General features: G+C 35.7%; 1 protein-coding gene across 5 annotated transcripts in view; it reads left to right on the top strand.

The window, feature by feature from the left end:
* EPHA5 (EPH receptor A5) overlaps positions 1-21,746 on the top strand; it is a 411,524-nt gene that overhangs the window by 295,295 nt on the left and 94,483 nt on the right. For 3 of the 5 annotated variants that reach the window (XM_018049506.1, XM_018049504.1, XM_018049502.1), the window contains one exon: positions 8,568-8,673. In XM_018049506.1, coding sequence (XP_017904995.1) covers positions 8,568-8,673 — 106 coding nt within the window. The remainder of the gene's footprint in view (positions 1-8,567; positions 8,674-21,746) is intronic. The other 2 variants (XM_018049505.1, XM_018049503.1) reach the window with 1 other exon arrangement.

The following is a 21,746-nucleotide window of genomic DNA, read 5'->3' as shown; positions in this document are numbered from 1 at the left end:
AGTATGCCAGGCCTCCCTGTCCATCACCAATTCACAGAGTTCACTCAAAATCAAGTCCATCAAGTCGGTGATGCAATCCAGCCATCTCATCCTCTGTTCTCCCCTTCTCCTCCTGCCCCCAATCCCTGCCTGCATCAGAGTCTTTTCCAATAAGTCAACTCTTCACATGAGGTGGCCAAAGTATTGGAGTTTCAGCTTCAGCATCAGTCCTTCCAATGAACAACCAGGACTGATCTCCTTTAGGATGGACTGCCTGGATCTCCTTGCAGTTCAAGGGACTCTTAAGAGTCTTCTCCAACACCACAGTTCAAAAGCATCAATACTTCAGTGATCAGATTTCTTCACAGTCCAACTCTCACATCCATACATCACCACTGAGAAAACCACAGCCTTGACTAGATAGACCTTAGTTGGCAAAGTAATATCTCTGCTTTTCAATATGCTATCTAGGTTGGTCATAACTTTCCTTCCAAGGAGTAAGCGTCTTTTAATTTCATGGCTGCAGTCACCATCTGCCATCATTTTGTAGCCCAAAAAATAAAGTCTGACACTGTTTGCACTGTTTCCCCTTCTATTTCCCATGAAGGGATGGGACCAGATGCCATGATCTTCATTTTCTGAATGTTGAGCTTTAAGCCAACTTTTTCACTCTCCTCTTTCACTTTCATCAAGAGGCTTTTTAGTTCCTCACACTTTCTGCCATAAGGGTGGTGTCATCTGCATATCTGAGGTAATTAATATTTCTCTTGGCAATCTTGATTCCAGCTTGTGTTTCTTCCAGCCCAGCGTTTCTCATTATGTACTCTGCATATAAGTTAAATAAGCAGGGTGACAGTATACAGCCTTGACGGACTCCTTTTCCTATTTGGAGCCAGTCTGTTGTTCCATGTCCAGTTCTAACTGTTGCTTCCTGACCTGCATATAGGTTTCTCAAGAGGAAGGTCAGGTGGTCTGGTATTCCCATCTTTCTCAGAATTTTCCACAGTTTATTGTGATCCACACAGTCAAAGGCTTTGGCATAGTCAATGAAGCAGAAATAGATGTTTTTCTGGAACTCTCTTGCTTTTTCAATGATCCAGCGGATGTTGGCAATTTAATCTCTGGTTCCTCTGCCTTTTCTAAAACCAGCTTGAACATCTAGAAGTTCGTGGTTTGCATATTGCTGAAACTTGGCTTCGATAATTTTGAGCATTACTTTACTAGTGTGTGAGATGAGTGCAATTGTGTGGTAGTTTGAGCATTCTTTGGCATTGCCTTTCTTTGGCATTGGAATGAAAACTGACCTTTCCCATTCCTGTGGCCACTGCTGTTTTCCAAATTTGCTGGCATATTGCAAAGGAGAAAAAGAAAGATATAAGCATCTGAATGCAGAGTTTCACAGAATAGCAAGGAGAGATAAGAAAACCTTCCTCAGCGATCAATGCAAAGAAATAAAGGAAAACAACAGAATGGGAAAGACCAGAGATCTCTTCAAGAATATTAGAGACACCAAGGGAACATTTCATGCAAAGATGGGCTCAATATAGGACAGAAATGCTATGAACCTAACAGAAGCAGAAGATATTAACAAGAGATGGCAGTAATACACAGAAATGTACAAAAACAAGCTTCATGACCAAGATAATCATGATGGGATGATCACTCACCTAGAGCCAGACATCTTGGAATGTGAAGTCAAGTGGGCCTTAGAAAGCATCACTACGAACAAAGCTAGTGGAGGTGATGGAATTCCAGTTGAGCTATTTCAAATCCTAACTTCCACACATATGTATAGTAAATGTTGGACCTGTTTACAGACTCAGTTTAAATTAGTAATATCAGTAATTTTAAGTATAAGAATTTGTTGCCCCCAAGAGAAATTATCTGTTTAGGCTTGTAGGTAGTGGAGAAGCAGCCTGTAAGTAAATGAAATTTTCCCTCTGAAGGGAGATCTTTAGAGGTTAGTGTCTTGGAAGAGACAGGAAGAATTATAACAGTGGAGTTACATAAAGCAACAGAAGGATATGGAGTTATATTTAACCATGGAATTCAGAATTGATTAGGCTTTTTTATGTATAAAGTTTAACATTTCTAAAATGTGAGAGGTGGGAACAGATTAGTCTACAGAAAATAATGAAGAAGACTCATTATGAGCATGACTTTGTAAGGAAGTTAAAGAGAGCTCTTTAACACTTTGCAAAATTATAATATAACTAGGATATTGAAATTAATAAAGTCTTATATTTCCTTGTACTCCTTTGTATGTGAGTGTGCAGACATGTGTGCATTAAGTTATGTACAATCTGGTCACTTGTAAGGGTTTGTGTAGCTACCATCACAGTCAAGTTATCGAATAGTATTAACCTCACAAGGATCTCTCTTGTTGCCCTATTATAACCACAACCACCATCTTCAGGAACAACTCTTGTCCAATAAGTAATCTCTGGCAACCACCAATTTCTCTAAAAATAATTTATTTATTTACTTGGCTACACCAGGTCTCAGTTGTGACATAGGATTTTCATTGCATCATGAGAAATCTTTCATTGTAGTGCATGGCTGCTTTAGTTGTGGCACCGCAAAGCTTCATTGCCCATCCCAGCATGTGGGGTCTTAGTTCCCCAGCCAGAGATCAAACCGAGTACCCCTGCATTGCCAGGCAGATTCTTAACCACTGGACCATCAGAGACATCCCAGAGCCATAAATTTCTAAATATACATTTCTAAAATTTTGACATTTTAAAAATGTTTTGAAAATGGAATCATACAGTACATTCTCTTTGAGTTTGGAATTTTTTCTCATTCAGTCTAATTCCCCGTAGATTCACCCAGGTTGTGCATATAAAGTCTGTTCCTTTTCATTGTTGAGCAGTATTCCATGATATTCATTGGGAGGACTGATGGTGAATCTGAAACTCCAGTAATTTGGTCATCTGATGGGAAGAACTGACTGCTTGGAAAAGACTCTGTTCCTAGGAACGATTGAAGACAGGAAGAGAAGGGGATTACAGAGGATGAGATGATTGGATGATATCACCGACTTCGATGGACATGAATTTTAGCAAGTTCCAGGAGTTGATGATGGGCAGGGAAGCCTGGCATGCTGCAGTCCATGGGCTCGAAAATAGTCAGAACAACTGAGTGACTGAACTGAACTGATTCCATGATAAATATGTACCATAGTTTCTTTAAACATTCACCTATTGAAAGATATCTGGGCTGATACCAGTTTTTGCTATTAAGTTTTGCTACTAACATAAAAATGCTATGAACATTCATGTATATATTTTTGTCTCAACCTAAACTTTTATTTCCCTGGGATAACTATCTAAGAGTATAGTTACTGGAGTTGTATGGTAATTGCATGTTTATTTTCACAAGAAACTGCCAAACTCTTTTCTAAAGTGGATGTACCATTTTATATGCCCACCACCAATGTATGAGTCATCAATTTCTCCACATTATTATCAACATTTTATATTGTCACTATTTTATTTTGTCATTTTTGGACAGGTGGGTAGCAATATCTCATTGTTGATTTAATTGAAATCTGTAACAACCAATGATGGTCCAAATCTTTTCATGTGCTTATTTGTCTGCCATGATGCTTTAAATTTCCGTACTAATTCCTGTATACTCATTACAAATCAAAAGTTATAACTTTGATCAGCTTATCCTGATCAAGAAAGTTAATAGATATTTATTTATGTGTGAGAAAATCCTAAATTCTCAGCCTGACCTTAGAAAACCCTTGTAATCTGTCTCTAACAAATCTCTAGCCTCAGTGATTAAACTCAGTGATTCATATATATTGCAGTTTATCTAGAGAATATTTATGTAATATGGATTTGCAACCAGAAGTGAGGAAGCAAAATAAGGGAACACAACACAATTTCTCAATAGATGCTATCTTAAAAAGTTTCCAGAGATGATGCAAGTATATAATAATTAGCAAAAAGAAACATTATTATTTACTAAAGAACATTAATTTTCATAATTAACATCCTTTTAATAGTAATATGTTTCATTGCTGCAAAATTTGCTTTTAAGCATTCCCAAAATATTCCTCCACTATTTTTCGAGAACTACATTATTAACCAACTAATTCTTAATAAACATATATAAGAAAATAGGCAATATTAATGACTAAAACCCATTCATGTCTTTAAATACTAAAATTTTAACAGTATGTAAAAGGATAATCATAAATCATTCTGTGCTTACCATTTTTTGACCACTGATAGAGAATGAACAATTATGAAGGCATTGACAGTATCCTATAAATTCTGTGTATTTTCAATTTAGTTGATGTATTTGGGAATACTATTGATGCTGTCAGGGCAAACAAAGGAATAAATAATAAAAGTTTTAATAAATTATCTCGAGTTAATTTGCGATAACTCAATTAATCAGTGCAAATTAAATAATCAATACTTAGAGCCCATCAAGAAACATAAAAAAATACTGCAAGCTTTTTAAAAATAAATGAAAATATATTTTAAAAATTCTTCCTCACAGCTCCTTTGCTAAATTTTTCATTATACAAAAAGATATGATTTCAGTGGGCAGTAGATATAAACATGTAAATGTGAATGTTTGTGATTTGACATTACTTGCAAAGTATTTTCATAAAATGTACTAATTTAAATATTTTTTAAAAATTTTGACATGCTATTAATACTTGTTTTAATGCAAAATACTCTCCCATATTTTAGCACATTAAGTTAGACTTCTTGGAAATTACTAAAACTGAAACATTTCATATATCTCAGCACCCATTTTTTCCCTCAAAATTAGTACTTTCGTTAGTCTGAAATTGTCCTGTTTTTATCTTTATTTCTGCTAATCACACCTATTTCTGCCACTATCTTATCTCTCAGTGTCCCGCACTGACACATTGAGACCAGAAGGACTTGTTAGAGTCAGATTAGGAGGGCTATTGAATGCCATTCTAATTTGAGACTATTTTTCCATAGGCAGTGGGTACCTATTAACATTTTGTTTGGAGAAACATGATCAAAGTGATATTTTTAGATGTTTCATGTGCGTACCTAGAAGTCAAAGGGAGCACTTAAAGGACCCATGAACCATACTCCAGCGAATTTGAATCAAAACACCTATGAACCATACTACAGCAACTTTGATCAAATAGGTGAATAGTTAATGAAAAAAAAAAAGTAATACATGGGGAGAAACATAGAAGAGAAACAAACCATATTTGGTAATTAAGACTAAGTAGGAGTCAAGAAAAATTCAGTTCTACTTAAAGTAGAAAGAGACAAAACTAGTCTAGTTTGTTAGATTTATTTAGGTTTGTTTATTTACATATGCTGTGCTTAATCACTCAGTCCTGTCCAACTCTTTGAGACCCCACGGTCTGCAGCCCACCAGGCTACTCTGTCCGTGGGGATTCTCCAGGCAAGAATACTGGAGTGGGTTTCCATGCCCTTCTCCTGGGGATCTCCTCAACCCAGGGATTATACACAGGTCTCCCACACTGCAGGTGGATTCTTTACCATTTGAGCCACTAGGGAAGCCCGTTTATTTAGATACTATTTTTAAATGCCTTTGAGGGTGGATGTGATTTAAGAGTCAATTTTTATTTTTATTTATTTATTTTCGGATATGCTGTCTTCGTTGCTATGGGCACTTTTCTCTAGTTACAGCAAGTGGAGGCTACCCTGTAATTGCAGTAAGTGCACTTCTCATTGGGGTGGCTTCTTTTGTTGCAAAGCATGGGCGTGAGGGCACATGAGCTTTAATAGCTGCAGCATGTGGACTCAGTAGTTGCAGCTCCCAGGCTTTAGATGACAGGCTCAATAGTTGCAGCCAACAGGCTCTGTCACTCCATGGCATGTGGTATCCTTTCAGATCAGGGATTGAACCTGTATCTTCTGCATTGATAGGTGGAGTCTTTACCACTGAGCCCCCCAGGGAAGCCCAAGAATCAATTTTTTAAACATGTTTATTTTTATGTGAAAATAAAATCCAAATAAATGGAAACATTTTTTTTAATAGAATGATCCTTTGACGAGAAATAAGAGTTGGAGATATAAATGTGGGACTCTTCAGCTTATGTTGTTCAGTCACTCTGTCATATCTGACTCAACTTTTAGTTAACTGATACCATGAGCAAAGATATATCTATGAGAAACAGGAAGAAAAAGAGGTAAGATGGAAAGAGACAGAAAGAAGTGAGAAGGATAAAGAACCAGCATTCATCAAGAATTGTTCACACGTAAAATATGGGAAGAGCATCAGTAGAACTGACAAAGCAGTATTTCAGAGCGGGAGAAAGAGAAATCAGCTCATCTCATGTATAGAAACCAAGAGGAGAAGAGTTTTAAAGATGGAGTGTATGGTCAACAAGATCAAATACCTCATTATAGTGTATGGTAGGGTAAAAGGGGGATTACCTGATGGCTCAGATGGTAAAGAATATGCCTGCAGTGTAGGAGACCTGGGTTTAATCCCTGGGTCAGAAGATCCCCTGGAGAAGGAAATGGCAACCCACTCCAGTGTTCTTGCCTGTAGAATTTCATGGACAGAGGAGTCTGGTGGGCTGCATAGTCCATGGGGTCACAAAGATTCGGACATGACTGAGTGACTAACACTTTGACTTTCACTTTGTGAAGTAAATGGAGAGTTGCTCATTGCATTTCACAGATATCATATTATCAGATATCATATCATGCACAGAACTCAAAGGCAGAAGAAGAAAAGTTTCAGAAAAAATTAATAATGTTGCTTCTTAGAAGATGTTGTTTTTCAGTCACTAATTCATGTCCTGTTCTTTGCAACCCCATGGACTACAGTTTGCCAGGCTTCCCTGTCCTTCACCATCTCCCAGAACTTGCTCAGACTCCTGTGTGTCGAATCAGTGAGGCTGGTTCTAAATGAGTCAGTCAGAATGTTGAAAAATAGAAGAGAATAAGAATGATGGATAAAACAGGAGATAATATGTATATATTTTATCTCCTGTTTAAATAAGGCTGGCAATAGTTGAAACACTATGCTAAGAGTTATCTCTAAGCAAAGAAAAAATAATAGTAATAATGATCTTTGGAAATTATCCCTCTCTGGGGATTAATGAAATGAGACTTTACAAGGTTAAATAATTTGCCTTAATCCATATGTATAGTAAATGCTGGAGCTGTTTTCAAACTCAATTTAAATTAATAATGTCAGTAAATTTAGGTATAAGAATTTGTTGTCCCCAAGAGAAATTATCTCATAGGCTTGTAGATAGCAAAGAAGCAGACTGTAAGGAAATGAAAATTTTCCCCCAGAGGGAGATTTTAAAGATCAGTGCCTTGGAAGAGACAGGAAAAGTTCAAACAGTGGAGGTAGGTAAAGCAAATGAAAGGTATGCTATTATATTTAACCATGGAATTCAAACTTGATCAGTCTTTTTTATCTATAAAATTTTACATTTCTAAAATGTAGGCAGTGGGAATGGATTATTCTACTGAGAAAATGAGGAAGACTCATTATGACCATGACTTTGTAAGGAAATTAAAAGAAAGGATCAAAAGCTTTGAAGTCCAAATGAAATAACATTGAGATTATTTAGACCAAGTCTTCATGGTTTTCTCAAGAAACAGTGCCACCTGCCTAAAGCAGATTTAAAGAATTGAGGAATAAAAAAGTAATTTGAATTTGAAGATTAATAAAGCTAATCTTGGGGGAGGCTACTACCTATGCTGGTGGGGTAGCTTTGCCCTACCACATTTCTACTGCTCACTGGTAATAAATTCTTTACCATGCATCTCAGTATCACAGGACAGGAAAAAGCAGGGTGAAGAGACTTTGTATTGCAACTGTTGTTATCCAAGAAAAGGGAGAAGAGTACTATCTAACTATCTAATTATGTCTATATTCCTCTTATTATGGTAATTATATAATTAAAATATAAAATATTTCATCTAAATACATGTATTAAAAAATATCATGTAAATAAACCTAATCTTAATGTAGACTTAAAATTCTAAATGACACTGTTATTTTTGAAAATGTGGTCCCAATAATGGAGGTATAGTTAGTGATGATATTCTCCTTGAAATATTGACTTTTAAAATTATATTGATAATAGTGATATCATATGAGGTCATAGCCTCATCATTTTGGACATTTCAACTGATGTCTCTAAGAAAAAGTTTTATCTAAGATAATGAGGCATTTTTTTCCTGGAGAACAGACACATGCAAACTCTAAAAATATCAAATCTCATATGCTTATTATCTCCTATTTAGGTGTTTGAAATTAAAGACTAAGTTCCAATTTTTTTTCTTGCAAGCCTAAGATTGCTAAATGAATACTATGTGAACAATGACATTCATTTTTTATGATGACAAAAAAATAATCAGTGACTTGGTTGGTCTTCCAAATTTCCATTTGGAAAATAAATATTTTCTCCTAAAATGTCTTTTCAATTACACATGGTTAAGAAAGAGATATTAGGGGAAAATCTCAGCCAAGTGTGGGTGAATTGCTTAAACTGTGCATTGATTACTGACTATTAAGCAGCTCTTATTTGAATGCATATGATCACTTTAACCACAGGCTCCATTTTCTCTGTCTTCTATCAGCAGTTGCAGCATCCAGCGATCAAAGCCAGATTCCTATAATTGCTGTGTCTGTGACAGTGGGAGTCATTTTGTTGGCAGTGGTTATCGGCTTCCTCCTCAGTGGAAGGTAAGACAGGAAGCTGTGCTTCTGAACTTTTGCAGCTGATCTCTGCCTTACCTTGATCTGACCGTTGGACTGTTAATCACATCCCAAAACAAATCAGGCAAGTGATATATCATTAGATAGCCTCTATGTAGAATATATTTCTTAAGCTTTACCTTCTCTGTATGAGTTCTTTTAAGCACACAATTTCTCTTTTCCAGGTATATTCTCTTCACATGAATAGTATTAACTTGTTATTATTTATTATGTTGTTAATATAACCATATCTTTTCCTGATATAGTTTATTTTAACCTGAGTTTTATTTTTTCCTTTTAAAAGTATTTGTCAATATATTCTCTCAAAGGTTTCAGTTTTAGTGTTTAGGAAGGCCTGTGTCTGTGCTTATTATTTGAGAAGAATAAGACTAATAATTTCAGTTTAGCCAGCGTTCTCTCCTAACAGGGTGATGGATACAAAGTAGACACTCTGAAAAACAGGCATTTTGAGAAATAACCACCCCATTTTTAAGACTGCATTTAAATTCAGCTTCTGAATGATTTCAACCTGAATATGTCAATCAGAGTGTATATAGTGAATTTTATTGAATGTTATATCAATATATACATTAATATGTGCATTAAATATCTACATTTTTCACTTTGAACAAAGAGGCAGAGCCCCCAACAAGAGCTCATGAGGAAAGTGTCTCCTGACATTGATCAAAGCATAATCAATCTTTCTAAAAATATAAATAAAAGCATGAGTGTGTTCTATTCCTGCAACAAACATATTTCCATTTTTAATCCAGGCCATTGTTAGAAGGGATATTCAGTAATGAGACCTGTTCATTTGAAAATGCTCTGATGTTAGACTATTACAGAAAACCTGATAAATCTTCATGAAAGTATTAAACCTAAAGAAATATTTGAAAATATAATATGATTCAAAAAAGTCAAGAAATCATTCATATTGATTTTGTACTGTTTTACTCATTTACTTTTGACTCTTCGGCACCTATTCAACTGATAAATGTATAGAATTAGGCATTTTCAGTATCCTGCATATTGTATTATGAAAAGATTTATGACTACATCTTTAAATTACAGTCAAGACACTTTATTTTCATAAAATAAATTTCATAAAACATTGTTACTTTCTTTGAACATCCCTTTTCTTTCCCCAGAATTCTCTTTCTTCTAGTTATTGTTCATTTAAAAGTGTTCAAAGTTTTCTTACGAAATTGTTGCTTACTTTTACAATTAGAATAGCAGTAATTCACTTTCAGAATTGCTAGCTGGGAAGCAGTCTGTGTTCTATTGAGGACTGCCAGCCCTGCTCAAGCCAGAGCCTGGCTGGATTGTGACCCAATGATCTATTCTCTCTGAAGTCACTTATGGAGCATCCTCTACTTTTGTCCTTGCTTTCTGGAAGAGAAGCTAATTCCACTAGTCTTGTCATAAAAGCTTTGCTCAGATTTTGATCAAGTAAGGTAATTGAATTGAGTAAATTGTAACTACCAAAACAACTATGATAATATAATCTGTTTTTTCTACCCAAAAGGGTGGTTGACTATCATACATTTGCAGAGCTGGTTTGTGATATTAATTATTTACTTGTGACTGAGATACTGGTTAGCCTCTTCCTTTCCAGTAAATCCAGAAGTGTTACTCATTTATAGGCACATGGGGATCATAAGAAGATATTATTTGTCTAGTCTACTGAATAAAAATGGAGGAAAGGGGCAAGGTCTAGGGACCAATACGTTTGTGTGTTTGAAGATTTATTAAGGAACATATAAAATATAAGAAACATTTTACTGTAGATTTACAGTTTATCTATGTAACCTAAGTATTGTTAATTTGAATTTACTGATGACATTCAGCTAGGTATCTTCGCTGACCTATATATGAATCAAACACTGTCCCCCACCCCCATTTTTTCCTTAATATATATAAAACTGAATTAAAAGCAATTCACTTTGTTACATCTGCAGCATTAGACAAAGTGAGAGAAGTTTCAGTATACCTACTGTTTGGTACCTGAAGAACAGTATAGCTTTAGCGTGCATGCACACATGTACACAAATTCCATATGCATCAGAAACTATCATATAAGAATAACTAAATTTTAGTGTCTAGAAATATCTAGTGTATTTCTCAGTTGAATTAAAATGATATCTACCCCTAAGAAGAGAAGCTTAATTTTCAGCATTATTAAACTCAACTCTTGATAATTTTGGATCTAGTGTATTGCAGAAATACATTACTTTTTAAAAAATATCAGCAATTATAATTTGGGCACTGTTCATTCATATTAATTCTTTTTAATTACACACACTGTGATGTTGAGACTAGGAATTTGCAGGTTAAAGGAAAACACACTTTACTAAAAATTAATCTGAGATTTATATTTCTTTACCAGCAAATTTTTGGCATGAAACTTTAATTGCTTCATTTTGTTGGATGTGCATTCTTGAATTTCAGGGAGCATTTGTCTTATGATAGAAATATCTCTTGGTATTTTATTTTACTTTTCATGAACTTAAACAGACTTATTTAGAAGTTAAATGATACGAGTCTAACGGGACTTTTCCTATCCATTCAAGGCAATTTTTGTTGGGACTAAGAAAATTTATCTACCTTGTAGTACCTGGAGTATACTGAATTAATAAAATTTTGTCAAATAAAAGAAAAACTAAATGAAGAGATGTGGACAAAACCTAACAAAAATTTGGGGAATTATCTTTAAAGCACTAGCAAATTACTGAAAAAATTCTGTACTAGGAATGATCGAGGACACTGACATTGAATTATACATATTTCCCCTTGTGCTAAAATACGATTGATAAACACACAAAACTGTAATATCATTTGGACTCCACCCTCACTTTGAACTTATTCTCTTTGATCACCTTTTAATTTCCTGAATATTTTATAAACCAGATATTTGCTCCTGGTTAAAATGTCTTTTAAATTACAAATAATTTTAACTTCTCAGTGGTGATATAGACTTAAATTTGATATATTGCAAATATATTACTGTTATCTGTATGTAATATTCACTGAAGTTTATATCATCATTTGGGCCTGGGAAAATGTATGTCTTGAAGGTACATCAGTCAGTTCAGTTTAGTTGTTCAGTCGTGTCTGACTCTTTGCAACCCTGTAGACTGCAGCCCCACCAGGCTTCCCTGTCCCAACTCCCTGAACTTCCCTTCACCAACTCCCAGAGCTTACTCAGACTCATGTCCATTGAGTCAGTGATGCCATCCAACAATCTCATTCTCTGTCATCCCCTTCTCCTCCCGCTTTCAATCTTTCCCAGCATCAGGGTCTTTGCCAATGTCAGTTCTTTACATCAGGTGGCCAAAGTATTGAAGTTTCAGAGTTAAATAAAAGAGTTTTAAATCAAAATTATTTTTTTCATGGTATTTTTCTTCTTTTGGAAAAAATGGTGGTATTCATAATTTCATGATTTCAAGAAGTATTTGACATTTTATTAAATGCCTGTCATAATTCTTATGTTAGGAAATACAATGGCTTAATGCTAAAATATGCTGGATCTAGAAACTTTTCTTCAAGCTCCTTTGTAGCCAAATAAGATAATTGTATAGACATTTTGAATGCAGCTATTTAGTTCAGACAAGTGCCAGAGCTCTGCCCACATTTTATATAAAAGCACAATAGCTTCTGAAGTGAATCCTTTTTATAGGGTATGAAGTATTCTAAAACCTTCAGAGAAGCATCTTTGCCTAGTGGAAGTAATACAATAATAATATTGATAACAGTAAGTTTAATATTTTCTAGATGAATGACATATGACCTGCTAGTAGGCACTGTTCCAAGGACTTCAAATGTAATATCTCACAACTCTGTATCTCATTATTAGCTCTATCTCTAATTTATACTTCATAAAAGTTATCTCCTTAATGTTTCTTGAATATTGTAAAAATAGCCAAGCTGTAAGGCTTTTGCACTGGCTCTTGTTACTATCTAAAACTCTTTTGCCCCAGAAAGAAACAGGACTTTCTCCTTTCTTTGTTTAACCTCATTCTCTCAGTTGAGTTTTCTAAAATAACGGCCCATGATTTCTTCCTCTGTGCATCAGATCTTCCTTACCCTGATTTGCCCCATTACAGTACCCATTGCCATTATAATATATAAATATTAATATTTGTGTGTATATTTTGTCTTCCCTGGTGGCTCAGTCAGTGAAGAGTCTGCCTGCAATGCGGAAGAAAGTGTGTATATTTGTATCTGTTTGGTTTATTTTCTGTCTCCCATACTTGAATATAAGCTTCAGAATGACAGAGATTTTTATCTGCAAGTTCTCTCACCTTAGAACAATGTCTAGAATATAAATTATATAGTTAGTTGATAAGGGACTGGGTCTTGAGCACAGCTCTAACTCTAAGATCCTTAATCTTCACTATTTAACTTTCCTATGACTTATATCATTCAGCTATATGATTTTGGCGAAACTCTGAACTCTTATATGTGAAGCCAGTGGGTTTCTACTGCTAAAGATAATCGTATTAACATTTAAAACTTTTTAAACTGATATAAATAAAATAACCCTTAGAAATTAATCTCTGTGATATCTTGACCCTAAAGTAAATTAAAGAACATACTGGGTTTGCAACTTCCCTGGTGGTGCAGTGGATAAAAATCCACCTACCAATGGCAGGGAAATGGGTTTGATCCCTGGTCTGGAAAGATCCCACATGCTGCAGAGCAGGTAAGCCCGTGCACCACAGCTACTGAGCCCATGCTCTAGACCCTGTGAGCCGCAACTGCTGAAGCCCATTTGCTCCAGAGCCTGACCTCTGCAATAAGAGAAGCCATTGCAATGATAAGTCTGTGCACTGCAGCGAAGAGAAGCCCCTGCTCACTGCAACTAAAGAAACCCAACAAAAGTAAAGAAGACACAGTGTAGCCAAAATAAATAATTAACTAATAAGAAAAGAACATATTGGGTTATAGTGAATTTTCCCTTCATTATACACTTGAAAATTATACACGGTAAACTATGTCTGTTCTAGAATCATACATATCAAATGTCACCACCCCCATAGCCATTCCTGGTTTTGTGAAAGCTAGTTTATTTCACTTTTGTTTTTACTCAAAACTTAAGTTCATCATTTTATATGTGTCTGCCCTGATAGAAATGTGTTTATGTTGAACACAGATTCTGGTGTTCAGTTAAGTTCAGTTCAGTCGCTCAGTCATGTCCAACTCTTTGCAACCCCATGAATCTCAGCACACCAGGCCTCCTTGTCCATCACCAACTCCCGGAGTTCACTCAGACTCACGTCCATCGAGTCAGTGATGCCATCCAGCCATCTCATCCTCTGTCGTCCCCTTCTCCTCCTGCCCCCAATCTTTCGCAGCATCAGTCTTTTCCAATGAGTCAACTCTTCTCATGAGGTGGCCAAAGTACTGGAGTTTCAGCTTTAGTATCATTCCTTCCAAAGAACACCCAGGACTGATCTCCTTTAGAATGGACTGGTTGGATCTCCTTGCAGTCCAAGGGACTCTCAAGAGTCTTCTCCAACACTACAGTTCAAAAGCATCAATTCTTCGGGACTCAGCTTTTTTCACAGTCCAACTCTCACATCCATACATGACCACTGGAAAAACCATAGCCTTGACTAGACAGACCTTTGTTGGCAAAGTAATGTCTCTGCTTTTGAATATGCTATCCAGGTTGGTCATAACTTTTCTTCCAAGGGGTAAGCATCTTTTAATTTCATGGCTGCAGTCACCATCTGCAGTGATTCTGGAGCCCAAAAAAAAAAAAAAAAAATAAGTCTGACAGTTTCCACTGTTTCCCCATCTATTTCCCATGAAGTGATTCTGGTGTTAGTTGTCAGTAAATATCCAATGATTGAATGACTGGCAAAGTGAAGCCAGAGTTTGAGACTCTTGAAAACATGCTTTAAACTAGCTTTTCAGCATTATCACTCTATGTGTTTTAGACCTCAGTTCCTTTGGTTGCATATTACAGAAGCCAAATTCAAAGTGGTTATCAAAATGATAATTGTAGATCATATAGATAAAAAGTTCCAGAGATTTTTTTAAGAATTGAAAGTACAGACACTTGTAGATCCAAATTGTAAAATATTGCCTGCTATGCAATTGAAGATCCATGATTCAGGAATGCTCTGGCACTATTATGGTATTTAAAGGCACTGATCAAAATGAGCTTATTTAGGTAGAGCCCAAGGGCTCTGATATATATACTGAGAGATAGATTGAAGGAGGAATATCTATCCAGAGGAGACAGAGAAGGAATGGTCCATGAGGAGGCAGGAGACCAGATGATCGTTGGATTCCTAAAGTGGGACTAGTCACCAACTTGAATCCAGCCCCCATGTTAGAGCTCTTGACCTGCATCTTCACAGGTGGCACAGGCTCTGACAGGAACCTGACACACAGCCCCACAGAGTAAATCAATCGATAACACTGAGACCTTAACTAAGAGCAGTATGGGAAGGCATACTGCATGGCAGTACATTTAGAGCTCATGCCTGAATCTGAAGTAGAGTCAATCTCAGACAAAGCACATGACCAAAGAATGAAGACAGAGGCTCTCACCCAGTGTCTTTTTTCATATCCCCCACTTCACCTTTCAATATGTAAACCTCACTCACATGTCAAGACTCACATCAACTGTTTGTTCTCCCATAAAACCTTCCTCAATTCCTTTAGCCAAAGTATTCTCTCCTCTGCTTAAGTCTCAACAATGCGCCAGTATTTTTCATGGAATGTAATGCTTTCAACCACAAGTTATAGTAAATATGTTCTCTCTTCTGCGCGCCAGTAAGTATTTAGAGGATAAAGACCTGTGTGGCTCTCCCGCATAACCTAATTGAATGAATGACTCATAAATTATGGAATTAAAGATAAATTGGGCATCAATCTCTATTTGAAGTGCTTTGTCTCATTTTCCCCTATTAAGATGCATAGTTTGGAAAATTAAAAAAAAAATGTTAGTAACACTGAGATAAGCACAATAAAATACCTAAACCATAAATGTGCTTTCTTCCCAAGCAATGAAACTTTTGGTGTCATCCAGAAAATAAATGCAATGATGTCAAGAAGTATTGCATAGGAATTAAGAAATCTTCACTAGCTTGCATTATTTATTTGACATCTGGACATGCTAATGCCAGTATGGTGACATAACTGGTGATATCAAGCAGTGTTCAGTTTTATAAATGATAATATAACATCAACATGATTGTACTTCTCTCTCAGTCTCCTTAAGTTATGGTCATCATGCATCTGTTGATATATTTGGCACATTAACAACTAGGATTATGTACTTTCAGAGCTTGATAAGCTTTGATAAAAGTATTAAACAAAATATTTTAATCAGATATCATTTTATTTTAAAATAATTGTAAATAGACAAATATTTGTAATCACATGCAGTCACTGATTTTAGAAAAGAGCTCATTAAAAAAATTCAACATTTTATGAATTAGCAATAGATGTGACATTATAAAACTCTTATAAATCCAAGCATGTGTATTGATTTAATATCTGGGAGTTGCTATCCCTTCTATTTTCTCATGATTACACGCTTTTTTCTTCAAAGGCTCTGAATCAAAGATAATTAGAGACCAGATCATAATTTATTAATAACAGACAAATGGGGATCAGGGCACAATAGTGCCAGAAAGACTGGGAGCATAGCAACAACTAATTGCCCACTGTGGGAAGTTAATCATCCTAGGAAACTGAACCCAAGAGGGTTACTGGCTCAATTGCTCAACGTTATTGAATATCCCACCTGCGACTTTTCACAGATCAAGCATGTAAACATCACTGCAACTCTCAGGAAGTTATACTGAGGCAAACGTTTGAAAGGAAAACCTCTCTTCATGGTACTGGAGGCAAGTTAATCTCATTGATTTGCAAAGATGAAAATTATTTTAGCAAGAATCTAGAGGTTCATATTTCAAGTACTATGAAACACAAGACAGGTCAAAAGCCTAACCACAAGAGCCAAATACACTTTTTTTTTTTTTTTTTTTTTTTTGAATCTCTGTTTGCCTGATGCTCCGTTTCTATGAGAACATGATCCCCATCTGAAAGAGCGAGCATGCTGTCATACCAGAAGATGCTGGGCTCTGGAAGAAAACCCTTCTAGGTTTCTGGGAATCTCACCACATCTTTCAGAGTCCATGATAGCACAGGCTTTCATAGCAGCCTGAGAGCCAGCTCTGCAGACAAAATCAATAGCACTGCCCTATGCCAAAGGGTAGACCATCTATTCAACAAAAAATTCAGTTAATTTCCTGAGCCATGTCTAGGAATATACTTATTGCTGAGAAATGAAGCAAATGAACAATAAAATGTTCCAAATGATTTTAAACACCAGGATAAAGCTACATTTGTTCAAGACCTATGCTCTTTTTTAAAACTTGTGTGAACCTGGAAAGTAATAAATGTTTCTAATGGGGTAGCAACTCAGATTCGAACAGCTGAATTCTTATATTATGCTGTGTGGAAGTGTTGAATTCAGATCTGTCCGATGGCCGTGATGGTTATAATGCAACAATACATGCTATATCCCAGTTATCTTTCTTACCAAATTCTTTTAATGATCCCTCGCCCCCTGCTTCTTTCTTATTTCTTACTCTACTGACTTCCTAATTTCACAGTGAAATGACAAACTTTTCTGTATCCAATCCTTGGCATACATTTGCTGTCAATAGTCTATAAGCATTTTCCACTTTCTCGGAGTCATCAGTATTGCAGATAACAATGTTAGAATTATGTTTTATTATTATTTTATGTTTAATTATATGCTTGCAATGATTATTTGTGTAAAGACATCTTTTGTTCCTGTTCTTGTGGTCTGCTGCTGAGTTGCACATCTCTGTAATGGTCATGAGTTCTCTTGAGTCAGGGTCGATTGAAAGTCAAGTCAGATCATTGAGTTTTTTGTTTTTATTTTTGTTTTCGCTTTCTTTACACACCACCTCTTTCATCCTGATTGGCAAAATATCATCAAATTGGCAAACTGAGACATCTATGTGTTGATTAGTGGAAAAAAGCTTCTTTGTTTCTTACGGGGTTTTTTTTGCCATTCTTAGACTAACTGCGTAAATCCTATTCCCTTGTATCTCACAAACACCACTTCTCCACCTCCAAGAACTCTCCACTGACACTGAGAAATCCTAGTGTTGCTTTCACATTCTTACACCTATTTTACATGATTTTCCTGAGGCAAATTTAATAGCCATTGATTTGAACTGATTCTGTTCATTGATGATGTACACATTTTGCCAACATTAAAAAATCTTATCTGTGGAGTTCAATTGTGGTCGTATAATTTTGATTGTTTAATACTTTAACTTGTTGAAACTTGGCTCAATGCTTCCCCTGTTTAATGCAAAGATCGCTCTTTTTCAAAGTATAGAGATGCAGGACACAAGAATGTAAAAGATAATCATAACATACAATCACAGAGCAAAGGATTGAACAAATATCTTTAAAATATGTAAGAATATAAATTAAGTGAAATACTTTCTATACTAATATGAATTGAATTTTTGCCTAGATATAATAGAATTTACACCAGTCCTCATTGCTAAAGTTATTTCTGCGATCTCCATATGTGCCAGCAACACTATGCTACATTTTTAAGGATACCAAGTGTTCCAACAGATATTAAATTTGTAGAATTTTTCTGATGTTCTTAATTTGCTGCAAGTAAAATTATCTGGAAAATGCCAATCTGTAGGTCCAGCCTTCCTCAGAAAATTTTAAGATACAATTTAACCACTCAAATGCCTCACTTCTATCTCATCATGCCAAAGATAATATAAAATCTGTTATCATCAAACCAGCATGAGTTTAATGTTTATGTGATAAGTGATGTTAAACATTGTTTATATACACAGTTTGATGACACAAGTATATGATCAATCAGAATTCTAAATTTCCATGACTTAGTATGTTTTCTAATACATAAGGACCTCTTGATATATTTTGACGTTAGTATCTGACTTTCTCTGACTCCTTCTAGTCTAGCTGTTTCAAACGTGCTTTACTTATAATGGTCTGCTAGATTCACCTAAATGACTCTTCTAGTCATTTAGACGGAGAAGGCAATGGCAACCCACTCCAGTACTCTTTCCTGAAAAATCCCATGGATGGAGGAGCCTGGTAGGCTTCGGTCCATAGGGTCACTAAGAGTCGGACACGACTGAGCGATTTCACTTTCACTTTTCACTTTCATGCATTGGAGAAGGAAATGGCAACCCACTCCAGTGTTCTTGCCTGGAGAATCCCAGGGACGAGGGAACCTGGTGGGCTGCCGTCTCTGGGGTCGCACAGAGTCGAACACGACTGAAGCGACGTAGCAGTAACAGCAGCAGCAGTCATTAAGAATATAAAGGGACAGGACAAACTGAACCTTTCCTTGAGTCCTAATGATTTATAAAAAATTATTCCAAACCTGTGATAGTGTATACTGTCACTCACTAAGAGGGAAATAGCTACCTTGAAATTGAAGTTGATGTCAGTTTTACCGTCCAGTATTTTTCTACCCAAGTCCTGAGGCTTCTAACTCCTCATCCAAGAAATTGAAGTGGAAGTCTTGTATATCTCAAGTATCTGTCTGAGCCTATGCAGTTTGGCCCATTGCCAGGGTGACTGGGTCCTGCTCGTGTGTCTCCAACTCTTTGAAACTAACCTTACTCTAAGAGTGGAGAAGGAAATGGCAACCCACTCCAGTGTTCTTGCCTGGAGAATCCCATGGATGGAGGAACCTGTTAGGCTACAGTCCATAGTGTCACAAAGAGTCCAGCATGACTGAGTGACTTCTCTCTCTCTCTCAGAGAATTCTTAAATAGCCCAGCTTGGAAGTCTATTAGGGGTCACCTCAGTACATTGGACTGATTCAAAATTGAGGAAAGAGTTCATCAAGGCTGTATATTGTCACCCTGCTTATTTAACTTATATGCAGAGTACATCATGCAAAATGCAGGGCTAAATGAATCACAAGCTGGAATCAAGATTGCCAGGAGAAATATCAACAAACTCAGATATGCACATGATAACATTCTAAAGCAGAAAGTGCAGAGAAACTAAAGAGCCTCTTGATGAAGGTAAAAGAGGAGACTGAACGAGCTGACTTAAAACTCAACATTCAAAAAACTAAGATCATGGCACCTGGTCCCATCATTTCATAGCAATTAGATGAAGAAAAAATAGAAAGAGTGACAGATTTTATTTTGGGGGGGCTCCAAAATCACTGCAGACAGTGACTGCAGTCACAAAATTAAGAGACTTTTACTCCTTGGAAAAAAAATATGACAAACCTTGATAGCCCATTAAAAAGCAGACACATCACTTTACCCATAATGGTCCGTATAGTCAAAGCTATGATTTTTCCAGTAGTCATTTATGGATGTGAGAATTGGACCATAAAGCTGAGCACCTAAGGATTGATTATTTCAAATTATGGTGCTAGAGATGACCCCCGAGAGTCCTTTGGACAGCAAGAATATCAGCCAGTCAAACCAGTCAATCCTAAAGGAAATCAACCCTGAATATTCTTTGAAAGGACTGATGCTGATGTGTCAGTATTTTGGCCATCTGATGCAAAGAGCCAACTCATTGAAAAAGACCCTGATGCTGGGAAAGATTGAGGCCAGGAGGAGGAAGCAACAGAGGCTGAGGTGGTTGGATGGCATCACCAACTCAATGGACATGAGTTTCAGCAAACTCTGGGAGATACTGCAGTCCATGGGGTACAAAGAGTCAACATAATGACTGAACAATATATGCATATTTGAATTCAGAATGTATAGTTTTATTTTCTTTTTTTCTTTGATTAAAATTATAATATGAAAATTTCCTGTTTGGTTGGGACTATTTAAAAAATAAAAAATTATTGCTTCTTTGACATTCTAGTATCTAATTTTTCCCATATATTTTTCTCTTTGTTTTGTTTGTTTTCTTTTGTTGTGTTGGTTTAGGGGAAGGGAGTTGCTGTTTTATCTCTAATATTCTTAGAACACATTTGTATAATTCAAATTAAGGGACGGTGAATATGCATATTTTAAAGATGTTGATACTTATTGATAAATGGCCCTTCTAAAACATTGTACCAATTATCATTCCCCCCAACAGTGCATGAAATTGCCTGATGGTTCACAAACTAGTTAGTCTAGGAGAAAAATAGGTCTGTGTTTTTAATTGCATTTTTTATATTATTTTTGAGATTTAATAGGATCATTTATATATTTGCAATGAGTATATTCATTAGTTATTTTACTGGCTATTTTATAAATTATGTGTACATGCTCTTTACCCATTTAGCCTAGTGAGATCTTAGCTTTTCATATAGTGAAAATATGTCATTAGAAGTAGTGAAATTTGCTTGCTTTTTAATAATATTAATTTTGCATGAGGTACAAAAAATATAAATTTTATGAGCATCTAAATTGATATTCTCTATAGACTAATGTAAGTACCAGCACTGTTTATCACCCTCTTCTTATTCTATTTTAGGTCTCTACATGTAACATTTACTAAAAAACGTATCTGTGTAGATATTCCTTTATCTATACTACCTCTAGACTATCAAACCTATTCTTCTAGTTTATATCAGGATCATATTACTTTAAATATTATAATTTAGCAAGATGTATCAATATTTGTTCAGGAAAATTCATATTGGGAAGTTACATATGGTCACAATTATAAATATTTGACATAAGTATTTTGCATGCACATACATGCACACACATATATGTGTATATGCCCTTGCATGTGTATAAAGCAAATATCATTATTAACTGCTGTTATACATGGGTATAATGCATTAATATAGTTAACATTTGTCACTGTTGTATTTACTTTTAAACAGAACTACCATAATATATGATTTGGAAACTACTGACTAGTACTAATAGGCCAAGTATATATTTACATGGCATTTGAATAGTTTGATATGAAAATGAGCACTTAGTTTTCTTCTAAATCATTCTCATAATTAATTCAATTCTCATAATTTTTATGACAAAATACACACATTCCTTATGTTTTTATAATTTCAGTGTGCTTCCCCAGAT

The sequence above is a fragment of the Capra hircus genome, chromosome 6 (assembly GCF_001704415.2).
Source record: "Capra hircus breed San Clemente chromosome 6, ASM170441v1, whole genome shotgun sequence".
NCBI classification, from domain to species: Eukaryota; Metazoa; Chordata; class Mammalia; order Artiodactyla; family Bovidae; genus Capra; species Capra hircus.
Note: the sequence above shows the minus strand (reverse complement) of the source record. Positions and strands in the feature narration are given on the sequence as shown.